Source organism: Bipolaris zeicola (assembly GCF_000523435.1).
Source record: "Bipolaris zeicola 26-R-13 unplaced genomic scaffold scaffold_13, whole genome shotgun sequence".
Taxonomy (NCBI): Eukaryota; Fungi; Ascomycota; class Dothideomycetes; order Pleosporales; family Pleosporaceae; genus Bipolaris; species Bipolaris zeicola.
In genome coordinates this window covers 49,469-63,935 of record NW_006912062.1, presented here as the reverse complement: position 1 = coordinate 63,935, position 14,467 = coordinate 49,469, and the positions used below count along the sequence as shown (strand labels likewise).

Here is a 14,467-nt window from a genome sequence, read left to right as displayed (position 1 = left end):
CTCTATTTTAATCAATGTATGTCTACTACTCTAGAACTTGCGTGAAGAAGAAGAAGAAGAAGAAGAAGAAGAAGATTCATCAAAGTCACTATATACACGACGTGATGACTTGTACGTGCCTATATCTCATTTTAAGAAATAATGGGTTTGCATCTCTGCAGAAGCAAAAAAAACGAGAGAGACAAATATCCGCACAAGCACATGGATCTCCCATCCTTTTCACATGTTCAGTCTTTGCTTTTTCCCTTGATTTCTTACTTCTTTCCCGCCACCACGTGGTGTTGTGGTTCAAGAGCAAAAGTAACATATCGATGCAACAACCTTGTCTTGTTCGCGCGCGCTCACGCACAGGCGCCTTTGCACATGCCGCGCGCCTGTTTCCGTTTCCTGAACCCCCCCCCCTGCCCCCCCACACTTCCCCCATCGTCATCGGACAGCTTCCACTCTCGCGTTATCCCATCCACCCACTCTTTCCTTTGACCTCCCTCCATTTTTTTTACCACCAACCGCGCCCTCTTTTTTTGTTTGACGCACGCGCAGACACCGTCCCACCCCAACCCACCAGATATGCGCTCTTCGCCGTAATCCACCTTGCCCTACCTACCCTTTGTTTTTTTACCTTTCGTAACACGTGCGACTTGACAAGCTACCGGCGCAATGATATCCTCGGGCTTCACCAATGCGCCCGTCTCGCAGCTCCTCGTCTTCGGCACCGTCATTGCGGCCCTCCTCGCCACACTCACCGATACAAGATACTATCTGCACATACTCGTTGTGCCGCATATCTGGGGTTATGGCCAGTTTTGGCGTTTTGTGACGTGGCAGGTACGTTTTTTTTTGGCTACGACTTGTCTTATCCTGGGGGGAGGAATGTGAAAAAGGGGGAAAATATTACAATGAGGGAGATGAAAAAGAAGCTAACGTGGGTGAAATGATTTTAAAGGCTAGCTATACGAATTCTACAGAAGTGCTATTTGCGGTTGTTTCGTTCTACCAACTACGCGTTATAGAGCGGTTATGGGGAAGTCGCAAGTTTGCTGTAAGTTCTTGTTCTGTTTCTATTATCCACCAACAAAAAAGCGATCTCTTTTGTAAAAGACAAAATAGCTAACGGGGTACTCTGATTAAAATTAGTCGTTCCTCGTTTCGACTCTACCATACACCACACTCCTACCACCTCTCATCCTAACTTTTGTCCTGCGGCCCCTCACGTTTGGGCATATGAATCACCTCCCCGCCGGACCCACCGCCTTGCTCTTCGCCCTCGTCGCAAACTACTACGCTGCCGTCCCATATACATATCGCTATAGCATCTCTCCCTGGGCACCTACCACAACTGCCTCCGCATCCTCCTCACAATCCATAACCGCCCTCTGGTCGCGCAGCCTGACGTTAACGTCGAAATCGCTCTCCTACCTCCCCGCTTTACAGCTCGCCTTCTCACAGTTCCCCGGTTCCTTGCTCGCGGCTGCCATTGGCTGGGGCGTCGGCACCGCATACCGCCGGGACTTGCTTCCGGGGGCTACTCGTTGGCGCGTCCCCGGATGGATGGTTGGCGAGGAGAATCGCGATTCAAGAGGCTTTGAGGGGCTGAGAGCGAGATTGGATGCAGAGAGGGAGAGAGAGGGTGGGGCCGGAGATGGACTCGCGACGGGCATATTGGCGGGTGAAACGGGAAATGCACAGCAGGCCAGGCAGAGGAGAACGTTGGGCGATGTTGTGGCCGAGCAGTTCAGAGGGAGGGGATAGTCTCTTTTTTTTTCCTTCTCATTATCACTTCTGTCTTTTTTTGGTTTCGTATGAGAGGGATATGGTTGGTATAGGGTACACATGTATATATTTGGGCCAAATTATTGAGTATTGTCTTGGTCATAAAGAAGTTTGGAGAACCGAAAGAGAACTTAGTCATATGCGACAATCTACCATATATTCATCATTTCATCCTCTCTATTTTCACCTTTTCCTAACTTTTTTTTTCGATTCTGACTCTTGTAGATCGACTCCTCACCAAGATCAACAGAGTCGTTCTCAAAGTAGAAGTAGAAGCAGTCACAGTTTGCACATAATATATTATGATTAGATTACAAGGTAAATGTATTCATTGAAATATACTGGAAAATGTTTAATACAGTATTAAAGCGTATCCCGAAAAAAGATAGGCCCATTACAAAACTCGAACGAGGCCATTGCCACTCAATCGAAACGCCGTCATCATCATGCAAGACAAACAGACTGTCTTTCTAAGGATTAATAATTTAGTGCTTGCCCCTGTCGTCACTGCGAGCCGCACTCTTCTTCTTCTCAGCCAATGCCGTCTCGTGCTCAGCCAGCTTTTCCTCCGAGGAACCGTCCTCCTTGAACACCTTGGCGCGGTCGACGGAGCCAGGAATGTGCTCGGGTAGTTCGCTGCGACCGATAAGAGTAACCAGGATGCTGGCGCCGACAATCATGGTGAGAACAAAGCGGTATACGGCGTACCAGTCGGGAGTCCAGCCACGGTATGCAGCTCCTATATTTTGTCACGTGTCAATTATCGAATTCAAACGCAAAAAAAAGAAGAAGAAGAAGAAACATCATGGTGGAAATACTCACGGGTATCAACATAGTAAAGTGCAGTGAAGCCCAGGAATTGGGTAATGAGTGCACCCTCGATAGGCATCATGAGCGTAGACCAGGCCACCATGGGCGTCACGACACCAATGGCATACCGCTTGTACCCTTGGTAACCACCGTAACCCGCCCACTCGAGTCCCCAGTGAATAGCACCCAGAAAGCTCAGAATCGACGCGCCGTATCCGACCTGGAGGGGCTCAATCAGGTGCAGCAGGTATGTAGCGTTCTTCTCGGAAATCATAAAGCCGTAGCCGGCAACCGAGTGGTTGAGTTCCCACGATAGGTAGAGGGTCGAGAGCGAGGTTGCGAGGTAAGGAAGCGTGCCGGCGAGACCCAGGTAGAATGCTTCGCGGGGGACGGCGGCAAGAGAAAATGTGTCTTTGACTGTGTTCTAACCCAAGTGTTAGCGACGTGAAGCCACATGTTGTAGGGCAGGACACCCCGATACATACCACATCGTGCCTCATATCAGCCATCATATCCACCTCCTTCTGCGGCGTATTGGCCCCAATCTCAGAAAACATAGGGTGAGTTGTACTAGTACTCGTCACCGTCTCGGGCGTAGGTTTTATTGCCTCATTTCTGTATCTGCTCTCTGCCTGCTTCTGTCCCTCTGTCAACTTGCCATCCGCCATGCATCGGCGCAAGATGGCGGATGAAGCCGGCTTTAGCGCATGTGCTGCTTGACGCAACTGCGGTCTCTTCGCAGCCAGTGACCCAAACTGCGTTTGCCATTGGAGTGACGGCGCTGTGCGGGAAAAGCATGCAGATGGCCGGGCAGCTGTAGGTGCTGCGACGGACCTTAACGCTAGACGCGACGCTCCGTTGCGAAGCATATTAGATTTGATGATAGAAGGGGGGGAGAGCCACACGGGAAAGAGAAAAAGCGCGGATAATAGACTAGGTGAATCCACACACGCACACAGACTGCACAAGAACAAGAAGCCGAATATGGAAGAAAAGTAAAGAAAAGAATATAGAGGGCAGGAAAGGCTCAACTTTGCATTTGTGATTGAAGCTGCAAGCTCCCCCGCAAAATGACGCGCGACACTACTGTGACGTCATGCTTGATCCTCAGCTACAACTACATCACAACGCCGGCCATGGTTCGGCATCGCAGCCGCCATCCTTGCCAAGCGGTGGATCTAAACGGTCCTGCGACCCATAAATCTCTTGGACATACTGTCGAAATCAGGCAATCAGTCTTTTCACCGTCGTTCATAGAGTCGGCCCGACGGCCTGAAGGCAAAGTCCACCCATCCCTGTTTTCAGCTGGCTATCAAGATACCGAGATACCAAGAGCCGGTAATCACATCTGCTAATACATGAATACATTGAGTGTCGATAGAGATTTTCATTGCCTTAGGTTGTAGAGTAAAGAATACACATTACAAAGAATCAATCAATACAAGCCAAAAAACCCACGCTATGCTGTGTACTTAGAATCAAATTATGCCTCGGGATCCACCCTCCTTCCAGCCATTCCGATCACCCCTTCGCATTCCATCGGTCATTGTACGCGTTGACCCCCACAGCAACCTGGCGGTAGAACCAGTTCCTGCTTCCCTCGTCACTGACAGGAATGAAAGGCCCATTTGTACCTCCTTTGAGCGTAATGGCCAGTCCTGTCCTTTCTTTGCTGATGGTCTGTACATCCTTGAGTGGCACATCCCACTCGGTTTGCAGCTTCTTCGTGCGCACCATCATGAGACCATTGTACGTAAGCATGACGAGCATCTCCTTGTTTTGCAGCTCGAGATGCGCAATGTAGTCCTCGTTGAAGTATTTGCCGTTGTCAAGCGTCTTCAACCAAAATTGTCCAAGCGCTTCTCGCTGAGAGTATGGTCGCACAATGCCATCCGTGCCAATGAAACGTGTCAGGCGCACACGGTCGAGGCCCTCTTGGTCAAACACTGTGGTTGTATTGCGCACACCTTCGGCCATGTTGGACGCAAGATCAAAGGCTCCAATCGCAGCCTTGGTAGGCACACCGAGCAGCCCCTTTCCGACACCTTTGACGAAACCAAGAGCACCCTCCTTTTCTGCCCCTTGAATGGGGTGGCGAGCAAGGCCACCGAGCCCACTGGCTAAACTGCTAGCAAAAGCATTGCCACCGGACGTGATACCGTAAAGGGCATGCTTGGGCCGGTTGCGGGAGCGGGACATGCGACGCGAATCCTGGAACTCCTTGTCGAGAGTTGCCGCAGAGAGACCCTTTGACATACTGCCAGTAAACTTGGCCATACTGTCAGAGAAGCCAAACACCGATTTCTTGACAAAGCTCGATGCACCCTTTGCGATACCGATACCAAGATCCTCAGGACGATCAGATTTGACCAGACCCTGGTACGGCTCGTAGAAGATATCCGCAACGCCAGAGCTGATGTTGTTGAAGAGACCGACTGGGTTGCCGAGGAAGTCGGCAGATCCAATAATCACATGGACTTGTCGCAATGACTCTTGGACATAGTGGTTCTTGATATTGTTGATCAATGCGGTCGTCGAGATACGGGCGTTCTCAAGCATCAACGAGTTGTATCGTACCGGCGCATCGTTGACATTGCCAATTGACATGGTAAGAACGTTGACTGCGAACATGAATGGATTGGAGGTAGTCATGGTGTCTTCTGCATTGATACGCTCCGTCCGGACAAACGAAAGGTCGATTTGCATAGGCTGAAGATGTAGGAGCTCAAAGTAGACGTCTTGACCAGACTGCTCTTGCTTTGGTTCAGGAATACTGAGGTTTTCATCCCACAGCTTGCCTTGCTTTTCTTCAGTCCAAGATGCGCCAGGTATATTCGCGAAGTCGATCATGGCAAAGATAAAGTCTTCATCGATTTCGACAGTCATCTGCTGAAGCAAGAATGTGAAGTACTTGATGTACAAGACACCATACGAGTCATCCTTGACTTTGGTGATTGTGGTCTGGAAGATAGGGTGTGCCTCCATCTCCTTTCCGGTCTTTGGAACAACACTGGGATAGAAGATGATGGGGAAGATACCACCGTAAAGCTGGTTGTCGACTTGGATCCACTTGACCTGCATATTGACCATCTGGTACAGTGGTGAGTCCGAGTACTTTAGCTCAATATCGCGGAGCGTAACGTAGACCAGCTCCTTCAGATGACGATTGACAAGCGAAATGCCAATGCCAGCAAGTCGTAGCTGTGCTTTGAACGTGACATCCGTATCCATGTCCTTGACTTCGAACCCGGTCGTTGTTGACGATGACCCTGCAGACTTTTGCTTATACATACTCTTCGAGGGCTTGTAATTTGCGATTTCCAAAGTCTGCGTAGGACCTGCAGCGACGACGTTGAGATCAATAACCTTCATGCCTCCACCCTCTTGACCAGGTGGAATCTTGAATGGAATAAGCGGCCCAATCTCGGCGAGTTTGACATGTCGCTCTCGACCATTGGCACTAATAACAATTTCCTTGTTCCTCGCTGCCGGGAAATCCCATGCGTATGGCATGATGCTCCGAGGAGGCAGACGGTACCTGATCGGCCGGAAGCCAGAGCCGCGGTCATCTTCATCCTCATCTAGGTTTGGATTCACTTGCCAATACAAGAACTCTTGATCGCTCATGTTCTTGAAAGAGAATGGCCAGTGCTTGTTCTCAACACTGATGTGACAGAATATGGTTGCTGCTTCCATGAGAATGTCTACACGGACGAGCTTTTGGCGTTGACCAGCCTTTGAAAGCTTGACATGTACGTTGCCAACATTGGAGATATTGAAGGGCGATGACCATTGGTTGTTAACACCGGGGTAACAGAGTGACAACTGGGGTGCGCCGCCTTGTCGCAACCATCGAAGCGGGAAAAGCTCGCCGTCCTTCACCGTCATCCAGTCAGATTGTCCAGGTTCACGGATAAGCAGTTCTTCCTTCATCTTGTTGTTGATGATGAAGCGCGGTGCGATGGAGACGGTCTTGGTCAAGTTGTATTTGCCCTCGCCCTCTGAGACGGACACGCCAAGGTGCATGTCGGAGCGCGATTTGACAGACGGCAAAGCCACTGTGTATGTGCTACCAATTGCGTCGAAACTCTGAGGCTTGCTCCAGTTGGAATCGCCGACCCTGATCAGAGCACGATTCTTCTTGTTCTCGGTTGGGTAGGAGAACATGAAGGGTAAGGCCTTGCCAGCATCTTCTTGGTTATCTGTGACAACGCCTTGGCCGGCAGCGGCTCGACCTGAGGCCATGGATTGCTGTGCTCGAACATCCAGCTGTAGTCCGGTGCGGTTGAGTATGATGTATGGACTGTAGATGGCTACCTTGAAAGCGCCACCGCCGTCAGGGAAGTTGCTAGAATATGTCAGTATGCTTTCATCGTTGAATCTAGTGGTGATAATCTTACAAGAAATGCATGTTGAGGTGGAGAACTGTGTCATTGTTGTCCCTCACTTCAAGCACTTTTTCTCTTCTGAAGCTTTCGCGGTCGGTGGAGTTGATGATGCCAAACTTGCTGGGTTTGAAGGGCCCATCCTGCATCTCAACACTGATTAGCAGCAGATGGGAGAGCTCCACTACGTGGACTGGACTGATTCCGCCCTTTCTGAGGAAGTTTGTCCAATCCTTCTTTGTGTTGCTGTCATAAATCCTGTACTTGAAGTCATATGGAAGAAGGTTGTGGACTTCAACTGGCGCCTGGAGGCGAAGCCTCATATATGGGTAGACACCAGTCAAAGGATCCTTCTTGTCATAGGCTGCGTGCAATTGGAAGAAGAATGGTGGCGATTGGTCGTCCTGTTCTCCACGGCACGTAATTGTCCGAGTAGGGCGCTTGAGAAGGTCTTTCCAGAATAGGCGCTCATTGGACCAGGCATACCCGAAGCCCTGGTCTGGGCGAACGATCATGGAATGCATGTGGCAAGCACCAACAGGAGCTGGCCGAGCATCCCCAGGAGGAATCTTGTCGATCTTGAGAAGATGGCCGTCTTCAGGGCTGAACATTCCAAGTTCAATTGGGATTTGAGTATTGTTCTCCACCAATAATGGGGAGCGGATAATGATGTTCTTGACGTTGTCCGATCCAAGCTTCACGTCGATCAGCAGGCGATGCTGAATGCGATCCTGCTTCGGCTTCAGGTTGTACAGGAATTCGCCCTCGCGATGCACTTGTACGCGAGAAAGAGAGTCAAAGCCACTGCCTTGCAGCTTGATTTCAAGCATCCCAGTGGCGCTTTCAGTGGAAAGCGTTTCTCTTGCCGACATGGGATCTTCGAATCGCCACGGCTGCTCTTCTCCATCTTCAAGCTTAGCGGCGAAGCCCTCATCTTCTTTGCCCTCAGCCCAAATATCGATGCTAAAACCCGTGTAATTGCGTACACGGTACGGTGCATCGTTGCCTCGGGGCTTGGACAGAATGTCGTCTTCGCTGGTGAGGAAATCAAAGGACTTGGATCCCAGCGCAATCGTAGCGGCTGTTACTGTAAGTTCCATCGATTTGCGAGAATAGAGATCCACAGTCAACTTGTCTGGATCCTGGTCTTTGGACATATGGAACCCAACACTCCAAGGTTCGATCAACGGCTCCCATGCGGACTTGGAGAAATTGTACACATTAATCAGTGTGTCGACGGATGTATCGGCGACCATTGCACCCGTCCAGTCTCGTACATCGACTACGAACTTCTTGACGCGCCAATCAAGCATAGGCATTTCATGTACATCGCCAATGAGCACAACACGTATGCCTTCAAAACTGACATGCAGCTCTTCTCTTTTGATAACAGCTGAAGCAGGGATTTGCTGATGCGTCGTCTGCTGTATAGATCGCTTGCTGGTCGCAACAGATTTTGCTTGACCCTTGTGAGTAGATGCTTTGGCTGCATGAGACGTGCCCTTTTTAGATGGTGTAGCCGCTTTGAGTTTCTGGGCTTCTGCGGAAGCCATAGGCTTCTCGGCGGGGGCAGTCATTGCAGATGCTCTGTTCACAATCTGCATGGCCAACAGGATATCGCGCAGTGATAGTCGTAAGACTAGAGGCTCTATGTCCACGGATATGCTCGTCATTGAAGACTTCGAACCCTGGTTTCGCATATCCAAGGCTGATTGAATGCTGAAGTCATCAAGAATGCGCATGCGATTGGTCTCGAATCGGTCCATGCGGCACAAAAACATGCCCACCTTGTCAACTTGTAGCGTCATTGCTTGCTGTTTAGAAATGAGCACCTGCTTGGTGCCAAGAACAATGGCTTCTGAGCTGGCCAGAGCTGGGTTCGCAATGAGTACAACTTGCGCATCCACCAAGTTCACACGGAATGACACGTTCATGCCATTATCGGCAGGTGCTTCGGCAGGCTGGGGTACTTCCAGTGTTCGGGAACCATCAGGCGACATGATATCATCCTCATCGCTATCCGTTTCTTCCTGTTCGACTCCTTGTTCAATAGCCAAGGGCTCATCAGTGGCAAGTCCTGCGTTGGCGAACGCCTGTAGAGCAAACAAGTAGTCTAGAGCCAAGATGATGCGCGGACTGTCAATGGTCAGAAGCGCAATCATACTGCGTTCTTGTCCGCCAGCAATGGACACACTAGCCATGAACTGCTGCTTAACATCATTGTTGATGAGCGACATGATCTTGCGGAACTTGTTGGTACCTTGCATACGGCTGTCTTTGATAGTGAAGGATTGTATGACAAGCTCTGCTTCCATAGCTCCGTCGCTGATCATGCGGACCTTCACATTGGTGTCGTTCAAAGAGAACTTGGAGAGACTAGCAGCTTCAACGTCACCAACAGGTTCGCTATCTTCAGACTTGATGAGCTCTAGACCGATAGTGCCAACTTTAAAGACAAAGTCCAGCTTTGTCCACTTGTCTTGATCGGTATGCAGTTCAGGTCCTTGTGACGTCACCACATCCTTGGATGGTGCCGTATTTTCATCACTCTTGCCCGTTATTTGACGTGCAGGGCCCGTCGTCTCATTTGGCAGCTGGGCTTGGACGTCCTCTTCAATAGCCTCGGGCTCTGTGGCGAAGGCTGCAGGTATAGAACGCGACAGCTCTAAAGCAAACTTCATCTGCTCAGGTGTGAGTTGCAAATTGATGTTCGACATTGACCCATCAATCTCGAGATCTGGTCGCTGTTGCCCAGGCCTATGCTCAACCATGGTGATCCTGAAATCGAGATCCACTTTGTCGATCAACTGCAGCTCTTCAGAGCGGTCTTCATCATAGTGGAGTCTCGAGGTAAGCTTGATGTTCCTGATGCCGGCCGAAATCTTGTTGGCAGTCTCTGCGCTCTCAGAATCGTCCAGAGGGACAAAACTGTTCTTCGCATAGATCTCTCCCAAGTTTGCAGTAAGGGTATCATGATCTGGTTTGTCGGATACCACCATGCGCGGGAAAACAACAATGGGCGTGCTGATGGTGATGTCGTAATGGAATCTTGTCGCGCGTTGTTGAATCTGTGTCGCTTGGTTTGCCGCGGCCTGACGAGCAGCATTAAAGATGGCCTGCATCTTACCAAATTTGACTGCAAATTGCATGATCTTGCGGAAGGGCTCTGTGAGAAAATTGATCTTGACAGACCCTGTCTTCAGTGCGACTGCCGCGTCATACCCTGGATAGCTCTCAGAATCAGAGTCGAAGGTCTCGTAGCTGAAATCAGCTAGGTTTTTGCCTTCAATAGTTACGAGTTGGCGAAGCGGAGATTCCTCAGATACGCCTTGGTTGACATCGTCAATGAGCGACAGGTTTCCAAGTCTTCCACCAATACGCATGGTTTTACCGCTAAGGAAAATACCAACGTTTCCGGAGTTCAGACTTAGCGTGGCGAGTCGTATGCCGTCATTATTTAGAACTACTGCAATGCGCTTCAACTCTGCGCGAATGCGTATCTTGTCTGGTTCTGCTTGCGGCTGCTCAACAACCGGTTGTTCATCTTCTTCCTGCTTGTCCTTGATCTGAGCCTGCTGGTTTTGGGGAGGTCCAGGGTTCGTAAATGTATCCAGAACAAAGTCTAGCAGGGTAAGCAGTGTCCGTCGAGTCACTATCAAGTTAATCGTTGAAACGGCGACTTCCAAGTTTGTCGCAATGCCCTCGTATTTGGTTTGGAACTCTGGCGATTCTTTGTTCACCTTGATGAACTTCAGTGTAAATAGATCTTTCTGTTCGTCTGCTGACACATCTTCTGATGTGATGATGTTCTTGAACTCGGGGATTGTAGATTCCTCCACATGGTCTTCAACAGCCAAGCTCCGCAGTCGAACATCTGCAGCCATCTCAAAAGCCTCTTGGTAGAAATCAAGATCGAAACTTTCAGCGACCAACTCAACCAGGAGCTGATCAGCCTTTCTCCCTTCCGGATCTGCTCTGTACAGAGAGCCTTGAAGGCGGTCGACTGTGAATTTGAATTCAAAGTTACGCTGATGTAAATGAACGTTGCGCTTGTCTCCTTTGGGCTCTTGCGCGTCCGAAAATTGCTCTCCAGTGTCACTGTGGCCGTCTTCTTCCATAACAAGCTCATGCTCTTGCGCAGCAAATGCGAACGACCTTGAACGTGATCGCCCGAGAGGATCTGCCTCAGACTTGGCCTCATTCTTGGGTTTCAGGTTTGACGGACCCTTTGCTCCTTCGACCACTGGTTTACTTGGAGTATCATCCCCAAACTTGGGTATGGCCACATCAATCAGTTTCATCAAATTCTTGTACTTGGAGTCCGAAACCGATGCATGAAGTACGGGCAGATTTCCAGAGACGCGGAACTTTGTCAGATCCGACGCTTTTGGGACGATGCATATCTCGATCTTGAAGTCGATATTGATACGGTCGACGATATGATAGTTCTTCACGCTTGAATCTTCCTCCAACTGCGCACGCGTTTCCTCAATTGACGGCCCTATGAGTACTTGCGTTGACTCCAGCTTCAGGTTGAATTTGTCATACATTAGATTTTCCAATTTCCGGAAATCTTCCTCCGTGTACTGCTGCTTCTGTTTCGCTTGAATGTCACGAAGGGTATCCTTGTCGACAAGCTCACTAGTGACGCTCATATGACCTGCATCAAGGATGAGACAGTTGCTTGATTCCTTGGTAACCGAGTCAGGAACAATGATGAGTGGGGCCTGCAGGTTAAGTTGGGCGTTGATAGTCTTGTGCTCAGCAAGGGCGAACTCCAAACCTGCACGGGTTTGTTGTCGGATGCCTTCAACAGTTGCTCCGGCCGTCTCCATGAGTGCACCAATAGACTCCATGTGCCTCTCTGGAGGTTTGAAGAACTTGGCAACCTCCACCACGAACCTAGGATTGTAAACAAACTCCATGCTCTTCAAATTCATGGTGAGATTCGTGTCGGCTGCTCCGTCGAGTGGATTGTTTTCGAAGGTCAGAAAGAAGAATGGATCTTCCTTCTCTTCTTCTTCGTCATCCTCGTCCTCCATATCCTTGGGCGACTCGTCGTCGTTAAGTTCCTCAATTCGCTTGTCGTCAGGGACGGGTGGTGCATCCTTGACGGTGATAATTTGCGGAAATAGACTACCCTCAGTAGTACCGTCGTACAAACGCATACCCTCAAGAGCCACCTTAACAAACGTCGAGTCAGTACGCTGCAGCAGTTGTGTACTGAATGAGTCGAAAAGAAGTCGAAGTATTTCGTTTCCCTTGCCATGTGGGTCGCGCTTGAGTGTAAAGCTGCCTGTTCGTAGGCTCATGTTGACCTCTAACTTGACGTACTCACGGGGCATATCCACCGACTCGGCAATGGCCTTCTTCTCATCCCAGTCAATGGCATCGTACAGCTCTTTTCGTTGCTGCTCATTCATCTGAGTGTTGTCGTCTTCTTGCTGCTCCTCTGGCTTACTTCCCCAGACCCAAGATGTCCAAGTTTGTTTGGGTGGGGGCTTTTTGACACCAACATTCTCTTTGCGTAGCTGGTTGCGGGCGAGCGAGCGCCAGAAGCGAAGATCCTCGTACGAAAGCTTCCGCTCCAATCTGTCCAGATCATCAGTCTCGGTAACATCAAGCCTTTCTTCGCGTTTCTTCTTCTTGAAAAGCTCAATGTATCGTATCCTGTCATCGCGCCTCTCTTTGAAATATTCCCAGCTCCATTTACGGTTCTTCTCGTGGATCTTATCGAGTACAGCTTTACCCGCAAATCGGAGCCAGCCAGCGGGGTCTTCTTTGGGGGCAGATTTTGGTTGCAGTTTTTTGTACTCTTGGTGGCGAATGAAGTAGTGGAACAAGTCGACCAACATTAGTGCATCGCGGTATTGATCTTCATCAATGATGAAACCGAGTTCATCAAACAAGAGTCGAGCCTTCATCTTAGCACGATCTATTTTGCCAGTCTTGTCCATCTCCAAACCAGCACGCCCACTAATGGGCTTGAGGATGAACTGATGGTCACCTAGATCAGGGTTGTCGCCTCTAGCAATCATGCTTCGCGCTTGCTCTATGAAGTCTGACCGGTCGATTTGTTGCTCATCGCTACTCTGATTGCCCTTACCAGTACCAATGAGCTTGGCATCTGTGTCCCAGTACACTGCCAAGGATCCAAGTGTGGCCAGCTTGTGCGTCGAGGCAGACGTACCTTGAATGAAGGTAGGTTTCCAGTTCTCGTCGGTGCTGATGGCGCTGAAGTCTGCAAGGGTGAGACCCAAGGCGAAGGGGTGACCGGGATCGGATATTGAGTCCTCATAGCGGATGTGAATGTTCTTGACGGTAACCTGAACGTTATCGACAATGGCGGTGACCAAACTCGCGGTAAAGCTTTGGTTCTTTTGCTGTTCCTCAGCACTCATGCCCTCAGTGTTTCTCTCTTTTAGTAGTTCTGCACTGTCAAGCTTCTCCATTTTGACAGCGTGAGCACGCCTCTCCTCCTCATCAGCATCATAGTCTGCATCCTCCTTTGGCGCTGCCAGCAAGAAGACGTCTTCGATGCTGACCTTTAGTGGCTTGCCACGCAGATTTGACCAGGGTATCGATAGTGTCAGAGAGCCAAGATGGCCTTCGATAACGTTCAGCGGCAAACGCAATTGGTCAAGGGCTTCGCGACGTAACTCGAGGTCGCGTAGCTTGACGTCTCCAGACCAGATGCCGACATTCAGCTGCTTTGGGTCGAAGTTCTGGACATACATGCCCAGGAACCGATTCAGCAGCGTCGACACAAGTCCTTCGAGCATGGCGGCGGCGTTGGGCCGTTACCCAGGCCGGGCGTCGAAAGCAGGCAAGGTGGAGTGTGGGGTATGGGATGGGGTGTATGTCTTGGAGTGGAAAAGGTATCCCTATCGTTGTATCATAAAACTGTGTGAAGTCATAGGAAACGGCCGTCAATTTGCAGTAGCACTGCAGAAGGGGTATCGTAGATGGTAAACACAAGGCGGGGCGTGAATAAAGGCACAGGTTTTGTGTGTGTGTGTGTGGTGTCGAGAATTACCGAGGCCGCAGCCAGGAAGAAAACAAAGTAAGTAATCTAGCAAAGAATGCAGAGGCCAGACATTGAAGAGGGGAGGGACACCACACACAACGCAACAGGGAGGAGGTGAATAGAGATCACCAAGGCAGCTACACGTCGTTTAGCCGCAAGTGTCATGGATGCATGACGTAGATCCAGCCTTCCCGCTCACGTGTGCGGGCCGTCTGGTCGTTGATTGGCTGGAGGTCTGCCTCCAATTGCGCTGTCTCCAATTTCTTCCCGCGTCCACTCCCCGCGGATCGCGTCTGAAGACGTCGCGGATCAAGAGTAGAGGGTAGTATATACCATTCTGAGCCGAATTTCTTCTTTATAATACTATTGCGAACTTTTGTTCACACTTCCCTGGTGGTCTACCATTGGCACACACAAACTGCGACCCTGAACTCGGCCAGCCAACAGCACAACCTTTTCCATAGACACATACTAT

At 50.1% G+C, this 14,467-nt stretch overlaps 3 protein-coding genes across 3 annotated transcripts; 1 reads left to right on the top strand and 2 right to left on the bottom strand.

Annotated features, from left to right (window-relative positions):
• Window positions 1-657: 657 nt before the first annotated feature.
• On the top strand, window positions 658-1,749 carry COCCADRAFT_22876 (uncharacterized protein; the record flags this gene model as incomplete). The annotated part of the gene is made up of 3 exons (XM_007709953.1): window positions 658-825; window positions 944-1,039; window positions 1,135-1,749. 3 exons carry the CDS (start codon window positions 658-660, stop codon window positions 1,747-1,749), a joined length of 879 nt encoding a protein of 292 aa, XP_007708143.1.
• Window positions 1,750-2,255: 506 nt separating this feature from the next.
• COCCADRAFT_33233 (uncharacterized protein) lies at window positions 2,256-3,449 on the bottom strand (the record flags this gene model as incomplete). The annotated part of the gene is made up of 3 exons (XM_007709968.1): window positions 2,256-2,509; window positions 2,593-3,004; window positions 3,066-3,449. 3 exons carry the CDS (start codon window positions 3,447-3,449, stop codon window positions 2,256-2,258), a joined length of 1,050 nt encoding a protein of 349 aa, XP_007708158.1.
• A 652-nt stretch (window positions 3,450-4,101) lies between these two features.
• On the bottom strand, window positions 4,102-13,747 carry COCCADRAFT_1565 (uncharacterized protein; the record flags this gene model as incomplete). The annotated part of the gene is made up of 2 exons (XM_007709938.1): window positions 4,102-6,928; window positions 6,981-13,747. 2 exons carry the CDS (start codon window positions 13,745-13,747, stop codon window positions 4,102-4,104), a joined length of 9,594 nt encoding a protein of 3,197 aa, XP_007708128.1.
• Between the last annotated feature and the right edge of the window lie 720 nt (window positions 13,748-14,467).